Source organism: Penicillium rubens (genome assembly GCF_028828025.1).
Source record: "Penicillium rubens strain IBT 27055 chromosome Unknown utg000004l_segment0_segment0, whole genome shotgun sequence".
NCBI classification, from domain to species: domain Eukaryota; kingdom Fungi; phylum Ascomycota; class Eurotiomycetes; order Eurotiales; family Aspergillaceae; genus Penicillium; species Penicillium rubens.
In genome coordinates this window covers 3,587,037-3,606,534 of record NW_026890602.1, presented here as the reverse complement: position 1 = coordinate 3,606,534, position 19,498 = coordinate 3,587,037, and the positions used below count along the sequence as shown (strand labels likewise).

Genomic DNA, 19,498 nt, shown 5'->3' with positions numbered 1-19,498 from the left:
CCCCTGTTTCTTTCTATGTTAAGTATGCTTGGCCATATCATCAAAATCAAACCTTGTTATTGATTTATTAGAGTTATCATCTTGGATCCTACCAGTAATAATCATGCTTGGAAGCTTGGTCACCTCTGTCAGCTAAGGAGGAAACATGTTGGTTCTACAACACAGCGACCTCATTAAAACGGAGTTCGTACCAAATAGCACAATGGGAAAGACCTCGGGAGCTTCAGACGCTTAATCGAGGGATAACTCTAAAGAAAGTTTACCCACTCGTCTTGTCAAGTAGGTAGTATTAACCATAAGTTTTGACCAGCCCGCCAGCGGGGGATTCCTCTTCACGACAGGACAGCAGCCAGGGGTATTCCCCTACATCCCTCGGCTCGGACCGTTCTGCCCGTCAATCAGAGCTCGAACAGCCATTGGTAGGCTGCAACATAATCGGCCTTGAATCGATGGCAAACTATTATGCAATCTCCAGACTCCTGCTACGGGCTTTTCCCCTGGTACTGGGTCTAACGTATTCGGCGAAGAATGTGTATCCCCAGGCACACTTAGAGAATGTAGGAGCGGAAATACATCAATGTTGAGCATTTGTCAGCGTTAAAGTATATATAAGGACCAGCTCCATCGACGCTGGTCTATACTACATCACCGAGATCACTCTACATCCATCAGTGCACTCTTTCACTCACTACACATCCACGTGCGTTGCTTAACCTAGAGGCATTACTTGGGTGATTGCTGACATTATGAGAAGCCTTAGAAGCAGAGAAACAAAATGCACTTCCACTATCAAACTTTGGGCGCCGTCCTGGCGTCTCTAGTCTTCTCAACTGCCTCCGCTGCCTACTGCCGGGTAGGAGACATGTGGCCTGACATGCATGACTGCCACAACTTCTTCGAATGTGCTGCTGGGGGTATTCCGGTCCTTAAAACCTGCGGGCCCGGTACTGCCTACTGTCATGAGACTCGTGTCTGCGACTACGAAGGAAAAATTCCCCTTTGCTCCCACAAAGGCTGGAAATGGGATGTGGCTACCAAAAAAGGCCGCGAGGGTGCTGCACACCCCCGAGGATTTGGGGATGCTTAATTTCTTCGTGGCTCTGGTCGCGCAATTTGGCAATAAGGAGCTGTGCCTCGAAGCCCCGATTTTTGTAAGGCCGAGACGTGCTGTTTTATATAAACATCGTCTTTCGTGCGCTTGTCATTCTTATTCTGCGTGTTGATCGTTCTGGAGAGGCAGCCAAGCTCTGTCTGTTATTGTTCATTGGTGACGGTCTCTTGCCAGATTTAATGTGAACTAACTATGGTAGACAGGCAGATGCCTGGTTTGTCAGGCTTCAGTTGTTTGCTAACGTATTTCACAAGCGAGCCGGCCACGCAAGCGAGCCGGCCACCCCACCCAACATACTAATTTCAAATGCATTTATCTCAACCAAAACGCCATTAAATTAAATAAACTAAAATCATCATCTATCTGGGCATGTTTCTCTTCTATGCCCTGGCTTCCTACATATTCCACATGCTCGTCCGGCCTGGGGGGCGGTCTTAAACCTTCCGAAACCTGCTCACGATAGTTGTTGATACGCGCTACTTGGGCCTCAAATGGCTCCGAACGTAGCTCACGAACATCCTAAACTGAGAGATCCCCTTTATGGACTATAGTCCTTATAGATCGAGTTCGCTTTTGCTTTTTCTTCTCGTTTTCAGCGCGTAAATCGCTCACTTCTTTCTCGAGTAATACGGCGGATTGCATTGTGATCTGGTAGGCTTTCAAAACCTGGTTTATAGCGGAATTGAGCGGGCTCGGGGGGCTTCTTGATCTTATACGAAGCAATGCTTTAATTGACGAAGCTTGCTTTTATAACTAGATATAGTTCGAGGGCGTTTTTAGATCCTAATCACTACCCCGGCTAGAGGGGGGGTAGGGGTTCGAAGCCGAATATTAAGCTTTGAAATCACTATCTCCGGTATAAAAGGTATTAAATCTGCAGATCGAAAGCTATTTTTAATAGTCTCTAATTTAAAAGCTTTAATTCGTGCGAGAGGATATACTTCGAGGAAATCAAGTTTGTCGATATAATTGACTCCGTTCCGCATTTTTATTTTAACTATCCGGCTGTACGAGCGTTTTAACACCGTAAAACAGCCGATATCGAGAGGCTATAAAAGATAAGAGGAATGCGGAGGTATATAGATTGGTATGATTTTATTCTCTTCACAGATTTTATCGAATCTCGGGGTTAAATGACTTCCGTGGCCGTCGAGTATTAAAAGCCGATACGCCCCCTTCGTACGCGAAGAAGTAGTAGGAATAAAGAGCTTTTTAAGCTAGCGAAGTCTAATTTCATCAGAGGTCCATCCATTAGGACTAACCTCAAATCTCCAGTCCTCCGGGAGGCTATCGAACTAGGATTTAATAAAGACTTTGCCTTTAAAAATCACACACGGCGGGAGGGCCTAGCTAGTAGCATTCGTACACTCAATAATAGTCACCCATTCTCGATTTCTAGGCTATAAAAGTGCTCGCCGACCGTAGTATTCACTCCTCGTTATAACCTTCGCGGTTGCCGTTAACCCTATCGTAAAACCAGTCTTATCAAAGTTATAAATATCATCGGGGTCGATCCTAAATTGAAGGATGGTTTTTTGAACAAGATCAAACCACTCCCTAATAACCTTCGGGTCTTCGCATTTCGCACGCTCGTAGTTATACCGTTTCGAAAACCGAGAGGATAGAAGAGGACGTCGTTTCATATAGTTCGTCACCCAGTTTTCGCTAACAGAAATAACCGGGGTAGTTCCGCGCTTTTTAAGAAGAAGGTTCGCCATTTCTCGTACTATAGAAGGCCGGGGGGCTGCTCTATGTCGATCTATAGAGAGAATCCATTTTTTAAGAGATTCCTCTTTAATTTCTGTCAGTTTATGCGAATTGGCGCGAGAAATCGCGCGGCTTTAGTGGCCGTTTAGTCGGTCTTGAAGTGTTGAACGTGGTATCTTGTAATGGCGCGCCAGTTCACGAATAGAAGAGATTTTTTGATTTTTAAAAGCCTAGATAGCTAATAAGATCCTACCCTCCTTCTCTATTGAATTTCTAGAGGATTGAGAGCGAATTGGTGGCATGGCGGATGGTTGAATTAACTAAGTGCTAATACATAGACGCGTTTTGGGTGGGGTGGCCGGCTCGCTTGTGTGGCCGGCTCGCTTGTGAAATACGTTAACTAGCTACCTAGGTAGCTAACTAGTTAACTAAGTAGTCAGAGCATCCAACCTTCTTCTCTCTCCCTCTGACTCTGTCAGATCATTTAATGACGTGTTTCACAAACGAGTAGATTCGGGCAAGCGACTGGATCACCCCAAAAACACCATTGTTCTACATTTATATCTCGATGAGCACTGACCGAAATGCCAACTTTACCGAGTGATCAGAATGGGACTATAAATGGCTTGCGAGATGCAATCAATAAAAATCGCTAGGTGGAAGTTGAAGAAAGAACTCTCTGCAGAGTGTAAAACCGCCGTAGAAATGTCAATAAGGATAATCGATGTATGAATGTGTAGATATCTGCATAACAATTATGCATACCCACTTATGTCGAATTATGCAGCGGCACCTCGAATCCGCCGATCCCGTCTTTCCACGACATCAAAGCATCAGACCCGATGTCTTCCAATGAGAAAAAACGCCTTCGAGATCGTCGCTCACAGCAGACTCTCCGTGACAAAAAGCTGCGACATACAGCACAGCTTGAAGAACAGGTGGCTCACTGCCAGCAGTATCACAGCGACCAAGGAGTGCAACGCCTTCTCCAAGTAATCGAAGGGCTCCGCAAACAGAATGAAGCTCTTCTCACGCGCCAAAAAAGCTTGAAATCCCTCGTCAACTCCTGGGAGACAGATCTAAACCAATCAGTCGCCACCAACGACTCCAGCCATGACTTGTCATCTATGTATAAGGAGACGAGCAACCGAGAAGCCCAATTCTCCCTCCAAACGAACTTCAACGAACCAATCCCCCAACACGGGATAAGCAGCCTTCTCAATGCCCCCATGTCCGCTGCATCAACACCACCTCAAATGCAATCCCCATCTCTAGCACCTCTTTCCGCCGAAACCATACCTCTATGGAACCAAATCCCGCCACACACTGATGACTTCAGCACACGCACTACGATCTCCTGTCCGTGGTTCGTCTACCCAGAACTGATACTCCCATGCCCAGACATCCCCAGCTCCCCTCTTGACTTCATCTATGGCACAAAAACGAACCCGCTAGCAGACATGATCCACACGGCCCTGCAACGCCGCCCAGTCCGCGCTCCGGAGCGACTAGGTACTGGCTGGCTGACCTACCACTTCTCGAGATGGATCCTCGCGCCCAGCCCGGAGACTTATGGTCGGCTACCTGTGTTTCTCAGGCCCGTGCAGGGCCAGATGACAGTTCCGCATCCGCTCGTGTTAGATTTCATGCCGTGGCCAAGGTTGAGGATGAATCTAATTCGGCGGTGGCATCTGTATAGCAAAGACCGGGATGATCTGTTCGGGTTCATGGCTTGTTGTGTGAAGATTCGATGGCCTTGGAATGAGACGATTCTCGAACGGAATGAGCAGAACGAGTTGTGTATCAAACAGGCGTTTTATGATATGTTTATGAGTGAAAGTGGGTGGGGGCTTACGCCGGAGTTTATTAGACGGTATCCTGATCTTGTGGAGGGGATGGATATCAATAAAATTGTGATTGAGCTTTTATAAGGGATGAAACATTCATATGCTGGAATTCAATCTCTATTAAGTTCTATTACATTAATTGTGTATATGCACGTTCTATATGCGGGTCGTTAAACATCATCCCCGGTCATGGAAACAGAGGTCTATGTGGAGGGAGTTGGATGTCCTGAAGATGGCAGCAGCTCAAGCCCTTTTGCCATCAAGATCCACAGGCCACTTCTCCCGGATCACCTTTCCGTACTTGATGAAGAGAATAGGAATCGGGATGAATGCCAAAGCCAGGAATCCAAGCAACGAGTTGCCCCACCCAAGACCCAGAGTATCGAACATCTTCGGCCCAGCAAGCGGAAGCAGAGCTCCAACCAGTGAACGAGTAGCTGTCAAAGTGGCATTGGCAGACGCTGCATATTTGGGATAGCAATCGATGATGTATGTCTGGATGGGCATATACACGCCCATCATGCCGACGCCGAAGGGGAACATGCCAATGATAGGAACAATCCAAAACACATGCTTATCGGCTGACCACCCGTACCAGAAGAAGCTGATTGGAAGGATGCAGGCGAAGATGATCATCGTTGGGAGACGCATCTCGGGTTCGAACTTGCCGCCGTTCTTTGCTGTAGCTGCCATGACCAACCGGTCGTTTGTGAAGGCGATCATTGCAAGACCGCCGATGAAACCGAAGCCAATACCGAGATATGCAAGTCCTGATAGGCCAACGGAGAAGCCGTATTTCTGAGTGAAGACACTGGGGATGGTGGTGAAGAAGAGGTAGAGCAGGCCGTAGACGAAAGACTAGAGATATGATGTTAGTAAACCAGTTATGGAAAAGGCTTTCGTATATCAGGGCGGAATTTGGACTCACCATATAAACACACAGAAGGAAAACAATCGGCGACTTGACAAATAGCAAAACCGGCCTCTTGAAACTCTGCACCAGGGTCTGTGTCAAACCAACAGACCCCTTATTTGTGTCATAAGCACTCCGCAGATCAGTTCTACCTGTTTCCTTCGCGAGTTTCTCGGTCTTCCACCGAATAAGAACATCGGCATAAGTCTCTTTGTTCAGAACCTCAACACCGAACGACACCACACCACCAACAATAAGAAGTAGCCAAAACACCCAGCGCCAGCCGGCTTCCTGTCCGAGGAATCCACCGGCAATAGGCCCAACAACAGGTCCAATAAGTGGTCCCATAGCCCATACAGAGGTTGCCATGCCGCGCTGCTCCCGCGGGAACAGATCTGCGATCACACCTGCGCCGAGTGTTAGACATCCCGAACCGCCGATTCCAGCGAAGAGGCGGCAGATGATGAGAGTCTCGATGTTGTTTGCAAGAGCGCAGCCAATTTGCCAGACTACGAAAAACCAGTTTGCGCCGCTGAGAACGACGCGGCGGCCGTAGACTTCACTCAGAGGGGCAAGTAGAAGGGGGCCGAACTAGATCCGTGATATTAGATGGATTGAATTGCGTAGATGATGAAGGTGAGGTGAACTCACAGCATATCCGAGGATATAGATGCTAACACTGAAAGACAAGATTGTCTGATCCATTACTCCGAACTCCATTGCCACGTATGAAATGGCGGGTGAGAACATGCTCGAGGCAAGCGGGGAGATCAGAGTCATGACACTGATTAGGGCGAGCAAGGACCATTTTTTGTTGGCTGGGAAGTTCTGGGGATTGTTTGGATCATCTTGTCCATCCCAGCCTACTAATCCAAGGCTGAGGTCTGTTTCTGGGAATAGTTCTTTGGTTGGTTCTGATGTCCCGGTGGTTTGCTTCGTTGACTGTTTTTCGAGGTCCAGGGTTTGGTTTCTGACGCTGTCTCCTTCGTTGAGAGTTGGCTGAGTTGAAATGGACTCTTTTTGGAGAGCATCCATGGTGGGTGACAAGTATTTATGGAAATATAGACAAGAATGGGTGTCCTTGACGCGTGGGAGTAGTATAGAGACAAATTAAATAGATGGGTGTGTAAGGAGAAGCAAAGTTGGATAGTATCAAACGAGTGTAAAAATAGGAAGATTCGATCTTATATAAAAGTAAAAATTTTAAGAAACACAGTAGATCAGGCTATGATCAGCAAGGCGATGTCCGAGGGGTCCTGTATAAATTCCGGAAGTTATCCGATATATCCCACAATTAGCGTTATTACTGGCCTATATTGAGTCATAAATACGATTATGTTTGTAAAAGTGGTTCATAAATCGAGAAAACTCGCGTAAGCCCGACGAAGTATTCAACTTCGGACCGCCATGCATTGACAACGTGATGGACACACTTCCGAGCGATGATTCAGTGCTCCACTATTTATATTTGTTGACCAATCACAATCCTGGAAACGATCGAACCGTCAGGCGCTGAATCATTGCTTGGTGGTGCCGTGGTCTCAGTGTGGGGCCACTTTCATATCGCATGGAACCTTATGTTTATTTTAATGCGCATAACTCATAGGGTTCAGCCTTGTGATGTCGAGGGGTTGTGATTATCAAACTTGAGTAAAGATTTCATTTGATGGGAACTACAAGCAATTGATGGCATGTGCCTCGACCACACAGTTTGTCCTCTCGGACCAATCCACTGTTCGAAACAACCTCTGGAAAACACCCTCCATATCATGTTCATTCTCCCCTTTTCAACGTCTTCGAACACACTTCATATCATTTTCAACCAGAATAAAGCTATCCTTTGTAGGGCCATTGGTTATCCCACGACAAAGGTTAGCCATGTTCTTTCCATGCTCTTGTTGCACGCTCAAAGACTTCCATCGTCATCAAACATAGTCATTCGGTCAATGGAGGAACCACATCGCCAGTTGTCTCAGCCATCGATTCAAGGTGCTCCAACACGTCGAAGTAAAAGTTTTCAAAGTATGCCTGGGTAATATCCTGGGCGGGGTTGTGCATATTCGCCAGCTGGTCATATCTCAGGTTGACAAATTCTGTTCCCACATCATCCTCAATTTCCGACAACAGAATCAGCACCGGGACAAATGGCTGAATTCCCATTTTCATATTCATGGTGAGAGTGTAACTCTCCATGACACATCGAGCAAACTCCCGGGCATTAGGAAAGTCACGACGCTTGCACTCAATGAGCTTGAATAAAGTGGCGGAGATACTCTCGTAGTCCTCTGCGGGACTACGAGCAAACCGCTGAAGAATCGTCTCAGTCCCCATCATGAACTCATCGGCCAGTTCAGCTCGAGGCTGGCCCTTCACAATCATGCGCACAAGGATTGGATTCATGTTCCACGCGATCCAGTTGCGGACCTCGATGGACATCTGTTGCCATCTCCTAGCATTGGGCGAGTCCTTGTAAGGGCGGGGGATGCCAGAGTCAATGAGCCGATGGAGTCTGTGGATTTTGAGGATTTGGTTGATCTCAGTGCGCCAGGTGGGATAGTCCTTGGGATGTTTTAGAACACAGGGAAACTGGTACAGGGTGAAGCAGCCGATTTGTGGCAGCTCAAATGCCTGGTCAATTTCTCCAGTCGGCTTCTCAACTGGAAGCAGGGTCGACCAATCGCGAGTGTGCTCTGTAGACATCTTGGCGTGTCGTTGTAAAGTGAGAGGATACGCTGCCTGGGACTATACGAACACCAACCATGTTAGTTTGTAATTTTTTAATAGCTCTCACAGTAAATATATGACCACTTACCGAATCGATTGGTCGAATGAAATATTTTCCTACACCACGGGGGCGTGTATCTGTGGTGTGGATGCCTCTTGTTGTCTTTCAGTCAACAACCGAAGATCAGAAGATAGTAGATTCCATACCACAATTGAGACAACCGAGCAGCCTTGTGGGCCAAGAAAGATTTTCAAGCTGCTAACAGGAAATGGTATTTGACTGCAGCTTTTTAGAAAAGAATCGAGGTGTACGGGAGAAAGGAGAAGAGATGAGAGAATGAAAGTCGATGAAATGGTTCGGGCGGACAGGATCTACAATATAGCCTCACTTACAATCTCTCATAGATAGTGACAGATGAGGAATAGTTTACCGCCCAAAGGCACTATGCATACTTGATCCAAGAATCCATCTACCGCCACCAGCAGTGTGCGCACCTTGGCCAAAGTAAAAGCACCATGAACTGCAAATGTCCGCAGCCTAGTATACCTCAGATCCATCAATATGAGATAAAATAATACGGACTTCGACATACTACAAGTGTCGCTTGTTGCATCCTTCCAACGATGGGAGCTATATGCTGGTTTGCCTAATGGATTCTCTGCTTTCTAACAACAATGCCAGTTTTCCAGTTACAACATACATGAGTAAGGTTCGAAGGTGTGTTTCCAAGCCAAGCAGAAAGAGCTTGGGCAATGCGTCAAAAAGTCCTATGGGGATCATAATGAATTTATAGTTCCTCAGCTTCCGCCAAATATACATTCAAAGCACCATTCACACCATAGTCTCTCGATGTGAAAATGGCTATGTAGATAGCCACTAATAGATTACCTCTGGCATTCAGCATTCAATCCTCCTAACGTCAGTCTGTTCAATCTTGCAAACATATGTATTCCCAACATTGGAAGTTTGCGCCTGAAAGTTGTCTTGGCACTTGGGCAATCGATAAGGAGATAAGTTATCTTATCGTCTCCGCCAATATCCCAATGTCACTTTCTTCGCTCCCCCGAGATCCACCTTCTTCCTCGTCTCCCCCTTCATCACGGTATCAGTATACCTTTTGTCCTTGCGAGTCACTCCGTCCGCTCTCCAGGTAGGATACAACGTCTCTCGAAAAATGATGCGCCAAGTATTTGACGCTAACATGACCCATCTACAGTAATCCTGCTGCCTTCCAACACCCTCAGGTCTTCGTTATCTTATCACAGCATGGGGATTCAGGTCTGACAAAAGTCCTATAGCGCTTCCGAGGCCACTAAATTCTTGCCGCCCGTTGCTCTTCCCAGGCCGACCGTAACCGCCTTCTCAAAATGGACCAGGAGGAGGCTCCACCACCCCCGTACTCGGCCGTCGACCCATTACTCGCACCGAACAGCCGGAACAACACTTCCTCTCAGGCAATTGCTCCTGGCGTGAGTGTCTCCCCGACGCAGGATGCAAGTAGTTCTCGTGTCCCGACACAGCCGACGGTTGTGCCGACACATTTCAGATCTGCCGCTGCGTACTTTGAGGAACGGCTCCCCTCAGTCATAGACGAAAGCCGGGGTCTTCTACCACATCATATGACCATCTACCCCCGGAGCCAAGCCAAGGATTTTCCACGACGGCCGCGTTGCTGGGCTTCGCGGTTCAATGAGATTACCCAACAGGACTGGGACACTTTCTTGAAGTACCTCTTTCCTCCGCAATTAGGGCTGGCTGCATCCTCTCAACACCTTCCACGGCAATTACGAGCGGAAATTAGACGTGACCGCAAGGATCGCCCGCAGGAGACTGATGAGCAACGGAAGGCTCGAATCGCTGCCGTTGTCGCCGAATGGAACGAATGCTTTTTCGGGCTCCGCGCTACTCATGTTGTCTTTGTCTATGTGGGCGAACCTGATTCCGCACCGTCGTCCGCTTTATGTCCTCGATGCTATCCAGCGGCAACGGGTTCAGTGGAAGGTCAGCCTATTCGAAATTCAAATGCTCCGTCGCCTGTGCCTGGGCAACATGTTCCTTCGCCGACCCCTTGGTCCATGCCTCCTCCTCGGTTCGCCAACCCCCACGTACATGTGCCCCCATCTCCATATGGTGTATATGGCGTCCCTCCATACCCTCCTCCCATATCCCCTAACCAGCCACCCCAATATTACCCCCATCCACCTCAAAGCGCATGGCAATGGAACAATTGGAACTATCCGCAGCAGCAACCGCAGTATCCCAACAACGGCACCAAGAGCGGAACGCGTGGGTGGATCTCACAGATCGCATCACAAGCGCAGAAATATGGGGAGCGGTTCAGCGAACAGGCACTACAATATGGAGACCAAATCAGTGCGCAGGCGCAGCATTATGGACGTCAGGTCGAGGAACAGGCTATTGCACATGGCCGCTGGATTGAAGAGCAGGCAAGGCTTCATAGTCGGAAAGCACCAATGACTGGGCCTCCATATGGTGGTGGCTACTACCCCCGGCCGGCCTGGGATAACTCGCCTCGTCCCATCGCCAATAGCCCAACGACCCCCATTCAAAGCCCCAGCCCTACAAGTCCTAACCCGACGAGTCGGCCTGAGACAATCAGCCGGATCGATAGCAACAAACCTAAGCCTCCAGCGGAACAGCTTCTAATAGAGCCTCCCGCGGCCGAACGAACCAGACGAGTCTCGGTGAGCTCCGTCTCATCCGAGTCCTCGTTCAGCTCAATTGACTCCCTATCGACAACATCGGACCTAGACGTATCAGACCTTGCCACGGTGCGCACTCAGTTGGAACTCCTGGACGATCGTCACGATCGAGTATTATATGACGCGGCCGTCGATCTCCGCCGGCAAATCTCAGTCCTGCAAGAGTCCCGCCGAGAAGCCAAATTCTCCGGTAAAAATAACTGGCGAGCCGGTTTCAGCCAAAGCCAACAAAACAACCAGCAATCCAGCGACACCGACTGGGGTCGCTGGGACTCACCCGAGCAGCAGCAGCGCAACTCGGTCGATAGACGCGCCATGAAGGAAGAAATGCGCGCCACCAAGAAGGCGTTCCGGGACACGCTGCGCCGAGCACGGGACGAGCAGCGCGAGCGCAGACGCATCCGACGCCGCCAGGTCCGACAAGCTCGCGCTAATGAAGGTGATAAGGTGCAACATATGCATGACCAGCCGCCAGATCAGCAGCTTGGGATGCTGCGGCTGGAAGATTCTCAGCGATCCAAACCACCTATGCCTCCACGTCCGGTCAGCACACAAACTGAGCCTAGTCCGGTTTCTACACCGAATAGCGCGAGTGTTGGCTTTGGATTTGCTTCTAATCCTTCTTCCCCTGCTATCTCACGGCCGAGCACTCAGGACTTGCCACCTACTGGGGACTCTGCCTCTGGCAAGAAAGTGAAACCGACTGACACGTCTAGTCGGTTAAAGGACATGCTATTGCCGCGCAAGGTGAAAAAGCAACAGTCGAAAGAGGATGATTCGGGAAGTAAATGATCTGGAATAGCTGGATATTGTTGATCTTCCATTTTCTTTAATTCTGTTTTCAGCTTGGAGTTCAATCTTTCCTTGGGAGGACGGCGAAAAACGGTTTGCTTCTCAATGTATAGTTCAAGTCTCGACCACATCCAAGTTGACGAAGTCACGATTCATATTGATACACAGGACATTCGCGAAAACTTTACAATTCGCATCTCCATCTACACACACATTCCAAATATACTGAAATGAAACTTTTTTTCAAAATATCTCTATACATACAAAGAGCATTCATCACCGTTTGCATCTATATTCACATCCATATCTTCAAGCCTTGGACTCATTCTTCTCCACCAAATCACCAACCCCAAGTCCCCTCCCGACCTTAACCCGAATCATCTTCTCTGCATCCTTCTTCCCAAGATCGCCAACCTCCTCCCCTTCATCCTCATTCCCCTCCTCCCCATTCTTCTCCTTATTATTCTCCGCATCCCGCTTCTCGATGGCCTTCCAATCAAGCCACATGCTCTGCAGGTTCAAGCGCATAGCATACGCATCCTCGCCATCGGCATAGTACCCATCCTCGACCTTCTCGACCTCAAAGCCAAGCGTATCGCGGTACAGTCGCAGCGCAGCAACATTCGACATGCGCACGTGCAGGGAGACGAAATGCGCGCGGTGAGACTCGGCCATTGCGCGTTCTGTAAGAATGGATATTAGCTCGGAACTGTAATGGAATGTCCAGGATATCCAGCTTTGATCATTTCCAACGTGGATGCAAACACAGAACCCAGAAATGTATGTAAAATGCAAAATCAAGAAACGCATGCAAAATCAAGAAAAAAAAGGTGCCACTCACGACTCATCCGCATTAACCTCTCCGCAATCCCCAACCTCCGATGCGTCCGCATAACACTCAGACTGGTAATATGACCATGCTGCAAGCCGTCTGTGGGCTCCTCCTCCATCTTTGCAAGCACGTATCCAACGACCTTGGGATACTCGCCTGAGACATTGCCGGCGATGCCTGCGGGGCTGGACTTGTATCCGCCGCGCGGACGCACGACCGCGACGAAGCTTAGCTGCGGCCAGGTCAGGGCGTGGTACAGGTAGTATTTTAGGAAGTAGTTCTCGGGTAGGTTTGTTATGTTGCAGGTTTGGATTGAGGGGAGGAGGTCGATGTAGGAGGGGTAGCTGCTTAGAGGGACGATGTCGACCATTTTGGCGGTTTGGCGAGAGCTTGGGGTGAGGGGTGAGGTTTGGTGTGAGGGTGATAGGGTGGAGTTGGTTTGCGGTGCGGTGGGGAGGGGTCATGTGATATCGGGAGCTGATGGATATGTTTTAAGATGTTCTTCTTGGATGTTCTGCTTGGTATGTTCCAAGGTTGGTTTTGTTGGATGGAAAGGAGTTGGTTCTTTGGAAATCTCTTATTTTGATTTGTTAGAGTCCAGTCAATGCGGATGTCTGCTTGTTGACTGTTTAAGTATAGATCAATAACTAAAATAACTACAACATTGTACCTGTAAGTACTATATCAAATTCATATCCAGTACAAAGTAATATGTACGGCCAGAAAAAAAGAAAAGGTAAAAAAAGAAACCTAGCGCCGACGACCAATCCGGTCATGCATCCAAAATACAAATCATAGATATCGTGGAAATCAGAACGCAGACATCAGCATCTGCACTCCCACTGCCACCAGAAGCACAGTCGACATGCCGCCGACAGAAACCTCGCGCAGAGCACCAGACGTCTTGCCACAGCAATTACGGTCATAAGTGACATTGTTCATCTGGGCAGCGACCTCGAAGACTGAGCCGTTGAAATCGCCGTAGTTATAGTAATCCACCAAAAGGAAGTTAGGCGGACGGCCCCATGTTTCTTTTCCGAGTTAGCAATGCACGTCAAAAATCAAATACAGTCTCAACTCACTGTTACATTCCTGGGCCATTTCACCCAGACTGCCACTGCCATTCACGGCATTGGTTTCATCAAGCAGAGCAGTATTGGGGATCAACATGCTCAGAGATCCGAGATTCAACTGCAGGTTCAGATTGTGATTGGCCATGTACATGCGGTCCTTGGCGTCTGCCTCGGACAGACCGGGTGGGCGTTGCTGTGTGCAGGGGAAGGCAGGGTCGGTGGGCGAGAAGGGCGTCTCCCACACCTGCGAGAATTGATCCATCAGCCATGGGTGCGCGGTTTGATTGGCTTGGTAGTCCATGAAGAAGACTGCGCGCTTCTGCTTCAGGATCATCTCTGAGAGTGTGGGCCAGTCGTTCAGGGCCATTGGGACCTTGGTGGGGGTGTAGATCAGGTCCTTTAGGCCGGAGTTGTAGATGGGGGTGGTGAAGTTCTCAGGCGAGACATAGTCGAAGTTGCCGATGATGAAGGTCACCACGTCGTACGGGTTCCTCCGCATCCACTTGTTGACGTCGATCAGGTATTCTTCGAGGGTGCCGGCGTTGAGCAATTGGCAGGTTGTGTGGCACAGATATATAGTGCCATTCACGTAATGAGTTTGGAATTGCACTAGACCACAGGTTAATCAGGGTTTAGTTCCTACAAAAGCCAAGCTCCACTTACGAGTGCGAACTCCATCATTGAGTTGTGTCGTCACATCCAGCTCCTGGTTGGCGGCGACGCTGTTCTTGCGCACAAACGGGCTGTTGTGCGCTGCGACCATGGTAATGTTGGAGTACTTTCTAGTACAGAACTCGGGGTAGTTGTTACAGGGCCTAGTATTGACGACAGGTGTGTTTGTAGCTGTACCAGTGGCGGTCGCAGTCGCGTTCATGCTATTGTTCCCGATCACTGTCGTTCCTCCACCGCCCACCAGCAAAGTCAACGAGTCGGAAGTCGTGGTGACTGCCGTCTGGTTGGAGGCAGTCCTTGTGCCATTATAATGAGTGGTCGATGCAATAACCGACTCATCACCGTCACTCAGTGTGATTGTTGTACTGAATTCTTGGTAGGTACCTGAAGGAATGGCCACGGGAGTTGTGACAGACACAACCGTGCCATCGGTGGTCGTCCCGGATTCGGAGGATTCGGTTGATGAGTCCTGGGCCAGGGCGACGGCGAGGAGGCCGAGAAGAACCGTAGGCCACCTCATAGTGTGTGATATGGGATAACAATGTGCCCAAGACAAGATAGGAGAAGACCTTGGGGAAATACTTCAACTTACCTAATCAAGTGGAGATTTTAACTAATGACGTCGATCACCAATAAGGGAGAATGACGGGCCAATGAGATTTTTATATTCGTTTTATATTCCTTTTATATATAAGGGGGCGAAGTCGGAAGGCAGTGATCTCCAGCCTCTTGGCTCTTATGCCGATTGCTGCCTGTTACATATTTAGGTCGAACTAAGTCGACGGAGTAGAGCTACTCTGTCTCACCCTATTAATACGACACATATATGCTTCTACCTAATCTGCCCCAATTTACCCGGTGATATTTCCATTCTCTTGCAGTTTAACATGTTCTTCCATGTCCTTTAACGTACTAAAATAAACCTAAATGATCATCATAGGCCAGGGGGCCAACACTAGTGTCCAGCCACTGACGATCTTAAGAACGACGATCTGATGAAATTTAAATTTGAACATTTTGAATCCCAATCGACCCAATAGACCCAATCGACCCAATATAGACCCGGTAAACATATCCACTTAGCTCAAAAACAGCTGGGCATCTTTTTCCCTGGGAGATGTTCTAACGTCATCTCGGCGAACCCTAAATTTCTCTTTCTTCTCTTCGGCCTTTTGGATATTCTCTCCTTTTCCCCCAATATTATCCTACCATGCATGAGACAGACAATGGCAAGCGGAAGCTTCCCTTCTTCAAATCCACGAGTCCAATCGACCGCCAGCGAAAGTCCACCGTCCACTGGCATCGCATATTACGGTCGCTGTTGTATTTGATCGCTTGGATCTTTTTGGTACTGGTAGTCATTGGCAACACCTCCAATAAACCAGTCCTCCGCAGTACATACTTCCTCTACCTCGATCTTGCCAATATCATCCCGGTCTCCATCCCCAATGCCGTCCTTATCAACTCCATCGCCCAAACAATCGGTCTGCACGACTTCTACCAGGTCGGCCTATGGAACTTTTGTGAAGGATACAATGGACAGGGAATCACCCACTGCTCCAAGCCGGAGACTCTCTATGCCTTCAATCCGGTTGAGATCATCTTGAATGAGCTGCTGGCCGGTGCTACGGGTACGTTTATACCAATATCCCCCGCAAGGACACCCCTGGAATGTAAAGACTAACGGCCCCACGTAGTCGCTCTCCCGGCCGACATTGAAAGCCCATTGAAATTAGCCCGCACCGCCTCCCACTGGATGTTCGGACTCCTCCTCGCCGCAGCAGTCCTGAATTTTGTTTTGATCTTCGTCGCCCCGCTCGCCGTATCCTCTCGACACCCACGGAGCATCAAAGCCTGGGCAGCAGGGTACAATGACGGCCACCCGCCCGCGGGAAATCCACCCCACCGTCGGCGAACCTTCGTCTGGCTGCGCGCCCTGCCCATGTTGATTTTGACATTTTTCACCGCGCTGGTGACGGTCGTCGGGTCTGCTGTCGCGACGGTGATGTTCGTGATCTTCGCCAACGTCTTCTCAAACGCCGACCCGAGTCTCAACATCCAGGGGCACGTCGGCACCCAGATGATGGTCTTTATGTGGATTGCTTCGGCGTTCAGTTTGATCGCCTTTATCCTTCAGATCGGCTCTTGCTGTGCGGCTTGTTGTCGTGGTCGCAAGGCTCGTAAGGAGCTTAAGTCGAAGGGTGTTAATTGGCGCGAGAAGTCCGTTGCCCCCACTGCGACCGAAGATGGTGAACCCCATGCAATCTCCAACTGATTTTCCTTTTTCTGGCCATGTTCTATTCGGATTTATTTTATCATATTTGTGGGGTTTGTCTCAATATCCCAATATCCCTCTGCTTATAGTGCTCCCATTTCTGGACATTTACCCATATGATCTACCATCATCTACCTCATGATTTACGATTTGACTGTAAAGGAGGGCATTTCTGTCTTAGAATATTTATCTCAAAGTGAATTTTGAATATATAAATTATATAAATAATCTAAATCATATAAATTCCGTCAATTTCCAGGTCTTTTGGCCAAGCCTTTTGGATACGTCACAGACCTGTAAGCTCAAGATCTTTGCCACAATTCCCGCTCCTCCGATCTAATCCTCAGTCTTGTCCATATATCCTATAGATAGTCCCTCCACTGTAGCTTCCTACCACACAGATCATCAATGCGTACGTCAAATGCTATCGATCAGCTCTGGCAACCAGACAAACACTCCAAGAGGCCGCAGGTTGGGATCGATTAGATCTATTATAGACCAGACACCATAGACCTTAACTCAGTGAAAAAAGACAGATCTTCAAGCTGATTCTTGATCATTAGCTGGATCTGAATATCAAGTACAATATATCCATGGATACCCCGGATAGCCTAGATCTTCGTATACAACATACAACCTTAAACATCATCCTCGGTACATCCAATAGCCATATCCAAGCCAGAACCCACCCGGGGAAAGAAAACAAGAAACATTCCCTTGTGTCCCTTCAATTTCTGCTGTTCACGCGACCTAATGCCCAGAAGCATCATGAATGTATGAAAAACTATAAAGAGCCTCCACTGTTTGCATGATTAAGGTCCATCGGACTTCACATCTTCACCTTCATCACCTTCTATTACTTTAATATCCCAACAGCATCTAATTCCAAAACCATCCTAATCAACATCCAATGTCATCCATAACCGAGCTCCCCACCTCAGCCCCAGTCCCCACCCCCATCCTAAACCAAACCCTCCCCGACTTCAACCTAAAAAGCAAAGTAATCCTAATCTCAGGCGCCGCCCGCGGCCTAGGCCTGACCCTAGCAGAGGCTCTCTTACAGGCGGGCGCCAAAGTATACGCTCTAGACCATCTCCCAGAGCCGGTATGTGTTCCCTTGTGATTGTACTACAATCGGAGTACTACAACCTCCAATCTCCAATCTCCACTAAAATAAAGACAAAACTTACTCCTAAAGACACCAGAATTCATCGAGAACCAGCAACGCGCCAACACATGGCACACCGAGCTGCAGTACCGCTGCGTCGACGTGCGCGACACAATCCTCCTCAATGCCGTCGTCGAAGATATCGCCAATCGCGAGGGTCGTGTAGACGGCCTCATCGCTGCAGCTGCTATCCAGCAGGAGACCCCTGCTCTGGAATACTCCGCGAAGGATAGTAATGCTTTGCTTGAGGTTAATGTCACCGGGGTATTCATGACGGCTCAGGCTGTTGCGAGGCAGATGGTTCGGTTTGGGAATGGGGGGAGTATTGTGCTAGTTGCTAGTATGAGTGGGACTGTTGTTAATAGGGTGGGTTGCTTTCTTTTTCTTTCTTTCTATCTTTATTCTATCTTTCTTTCTTCGTTCCTTTCTATCCTTCTGTCTTTTTTTTTTTTTTTTTTTTTTTTTCATCGCCTGGGTTCTTACCAAAGTTTCGCATCTCTTCCTCCTCCCTATACCATCATTCCTATCCTACGGATATCATCACTAATGCAAACAGGGCTTAATCTGTCCCGTCTACAACGCAAGCAAAGCAGCCGTGATCCAACTATCTCGCAACCTCGCCGCCGAATGGGGTCCGTACAATATCCGCGTCAACACCCTCTCCCCCGGCTACATCCTCGCCCCGATGTTGGAGATGATGTTCGTTGAGTATCCCGAGCGTCGTGTCCAATTCGCCAAAGAGAATATGCTAGGTCGGTTATCCCATCCGCGGGAGTATCGCGGTGCTGCTGTTTTCCTGCTTTCGGATGCGAGCAGTTTCATGACTGGTAGTGATCTCCGTATTGACGGTGGTCATGCTGCTTGGTGAATTGTTTTTGCTTGTCGGGCGCTGGTTGGTTGGTTAATAGGTTGTTATTTCTGTGGTTGTTTTTGGTTATGTGGTTTGGATAGTGGGTGGCTCTATATATATTTTGTAATCTGAGTGCTTGCTTTCCTTGTTTCTGCTTGTAGATGGTGCTATGTAGATGTAGTATAATGTGGAATAGGGGTGATACCTAACTGATCACATCCATTGTGGTGTTTAGAATGGGGGAGATATACCGTTGCGGTGTGATGACCTAGTATATTTGATTGGAGGATCGTTCTCTATTGTCCCCTAACTAACGTATTCTTCTACGGAACAACTACATATATGCGCCTCAAAAACTCATATGCTGTGCTACAGACCATAGATGGATTGATGGATACTCGGCATCAGGAGAAGCAAAAGGGGTATTAGGGAAGATGCAATCACGTTTATTGTGCAACAGATGCCCAAGCACACAGAATCAGAGAATAGGAAGATCAAATTTCAAAACCTTAATGGATTCAGGACACAAATAGTAAACAAAAAACATGCATAGAACTGAAAACCATGAACGCTATCCGAAGATGGGGTCGTCCATGGCGTAGCTCAAGTCGAGAAAAAGATCAAGGAAATAAACGGGGTATCGATATGGAATAAGAATAAAGCAAGGTAAAGCCGAAAGAAGCACAAGCCCCAGGAAAGATTCAAAAAAGCAAGACAAGAAGAGAAAAGAAGAGAATTACTCGTACTGACATGGATGCCTTAATCACAACACAAGAAAGAGAAAAGAGAAAAAGAAAGAAATCATAAGCC

The 19,498-nt window shown here is 48.3% G+C and overlaps 9 protein-coding genes across 9 annotated transcripts; 5 read left to right on the top strand and 4 right to left on the bottom strand.

Annotated features, from left to right (window-relative positions):
* Window positions 1–775: 775 nt before the first annotated feature.
* Window positions 776–1,087, top strand: N7525_011325 (carbohydrate-binding module family 14 protein; the record flags this gene model as incomplete). The annotated part of the gene is made up of 1 exon (XM_002560955.1): window positions 776–1,087. The coding sequence occupies one exon, from the start codon at window positions 776–778 to the stop codon at window positions 1,085–1,087; it is 312 nt and encodes a 103-aa protein (XP_002561001.1).
* A 2,573-nt stretch (window positions 1,088–3,660) lies between these two features.
* N7525_011324 (bZIP transcription factor) lies at window positions 3,661–4,749 on the top strand (the record flags this gene model as incomplete). Its single annotated transcript, XM_002560954.2, has 1 exon — window positions 3,661–4,749. One exon carries the CDS (start codon window positions 3,661–3,663, stop codon window positions 4,747–4,749), a length of 1,089 nt encoding a protein of 362 aa, XP_002561000.2.
* Window positions 4,750–4,908: 159 nt separating this feature from the next.
* On the bottom strand, window positions 4,909–6,613 carry N7525_011323 (MFS transporter; the record flags this gene model as incomplete). The annotated part of the gene is made up of 3 exons (XM_002560953.2): window positions 4,909–5,523; window positions 5,594–6,169; window positions 6,230–6,613. The coding sequence occupies 3 exons, from the start codon at window positions 6,611–6,613 to the stop codon at window positions 4,909–4,911; spliced, it is 1,575 nt and encodes a 524-aa protein (XP_002560999.2).
* Window positions 6,614–7,513: 900 nt separating this feature from the next.
* N7525_011322 (uncharacterized protein) lies at window positions 7,514–8,278 on the bottom strand (the record flags this gene model as incomplete). Its single annotated transcript, XM_061215444.1, has 1 exon — window positions 7,514–8,278. One exon carries the CDS (start codon window positions 8,276–8,278, stop codon window positions 7,514–7,516), a length of 765 nt encoding a protein of 254 aa, XP_061067956.1.
* Window positions 8,279–9,670: 1,392 nt separating this feature from the next.
* N7525_011321 (uncharacterized protein) lies at window positions 9,671–11,818 on the top strand (the record flags this gene model as incomplete). The annotated part of the gene is made up of 1 exon (XM_002560951.1): window positions 9,671–11,818. One exon carries the CDS (start codon window positions 9,671–9,673, stop codon window positions 11,816–11,818), a length of 2,148 nt encoding a protein of 715 aa, XP_002560997.1.
* A 309-nt stretch (window positions 11,819–12,127) lies between these two features.
* Window positions 12,128–13,020, bottom strand: N7525_011320 (peptide alpha-N-acetyltransferase complex A subunit ARD1; the record flags this gene model as incomplete). Its single annotated transcript, XM_061215443.1, has 2 exons — window positions 12,128–12,501; window positions 12,660–13,020. The coding sequence occupies 2 exons, from the start codon at window positions 13,018–13,020 to the stop codon at window positions 12,128–12,130; spliced, it is 735 nt and encodes a 244-aa protein (XP_061067955.1).
* A 440-nt stretch (window positions 13,021–13,460) lies between these two features.
* N7525_011319 (uncharacterized protein) lies at window positions 13,461–14,915 on the bottom strand (the record flags this gene model as incomplete). Its single annotated transcript, XM_002560949.1, has 3 exons — window positions 13,461–13,681; window positions 13,733–14,332; window positions 14,387–14,915. 3 exons carry the CDS (start codon window positions 14,913–14,915, stop codon window positions 13,461–13,463), a joined length of 1,350 nt encoding a protein of 449 aa, XP_002560995.1.
* A 690-nt stretch (window positions 14,916–15,605) lies between these two features.
* Window positions 15,606–16,670, top strand: N7525_011318 (SUR7/PalI family protein; the record flags this gene model as incomplete). Its single annotated transcript, XM_002560948.2, has 2 exons — window positions 15,606–16,026; window positions 16,093–16,670. The coding sequence occupies 2 exons, from the start codon at window positions 15,606–15,608 to the stop codon at window positions 16,668–16,670; spliced, it is 999 nt and encodes a 332-aa protein (XP_002560994.2).
* Window positions 16,671–17,580: 910 nt separating this feature from the next.
* N7525_011317 (uncharacterized protein) lies at window positions 17,581–18,706 on the top strand (the record flags this gene model as incomplete). Its single annotated transcript, XM_002560947.1, has 3 exons — window positions 17,581–17,775; window positions 17,869–18,204; window positions 18,395–18,706. The coding sequence occupies 3 exons, from the start codon at window positions 17,581–17,583 to the stop codon at window positions 18,704–18,706; spliced, it is 843 nt and encodes a 280-aa protein (XP_002560993.1).
* Between the last annotated feature and the right edge of the window lie 792 nt (window positions 18,707–19,498).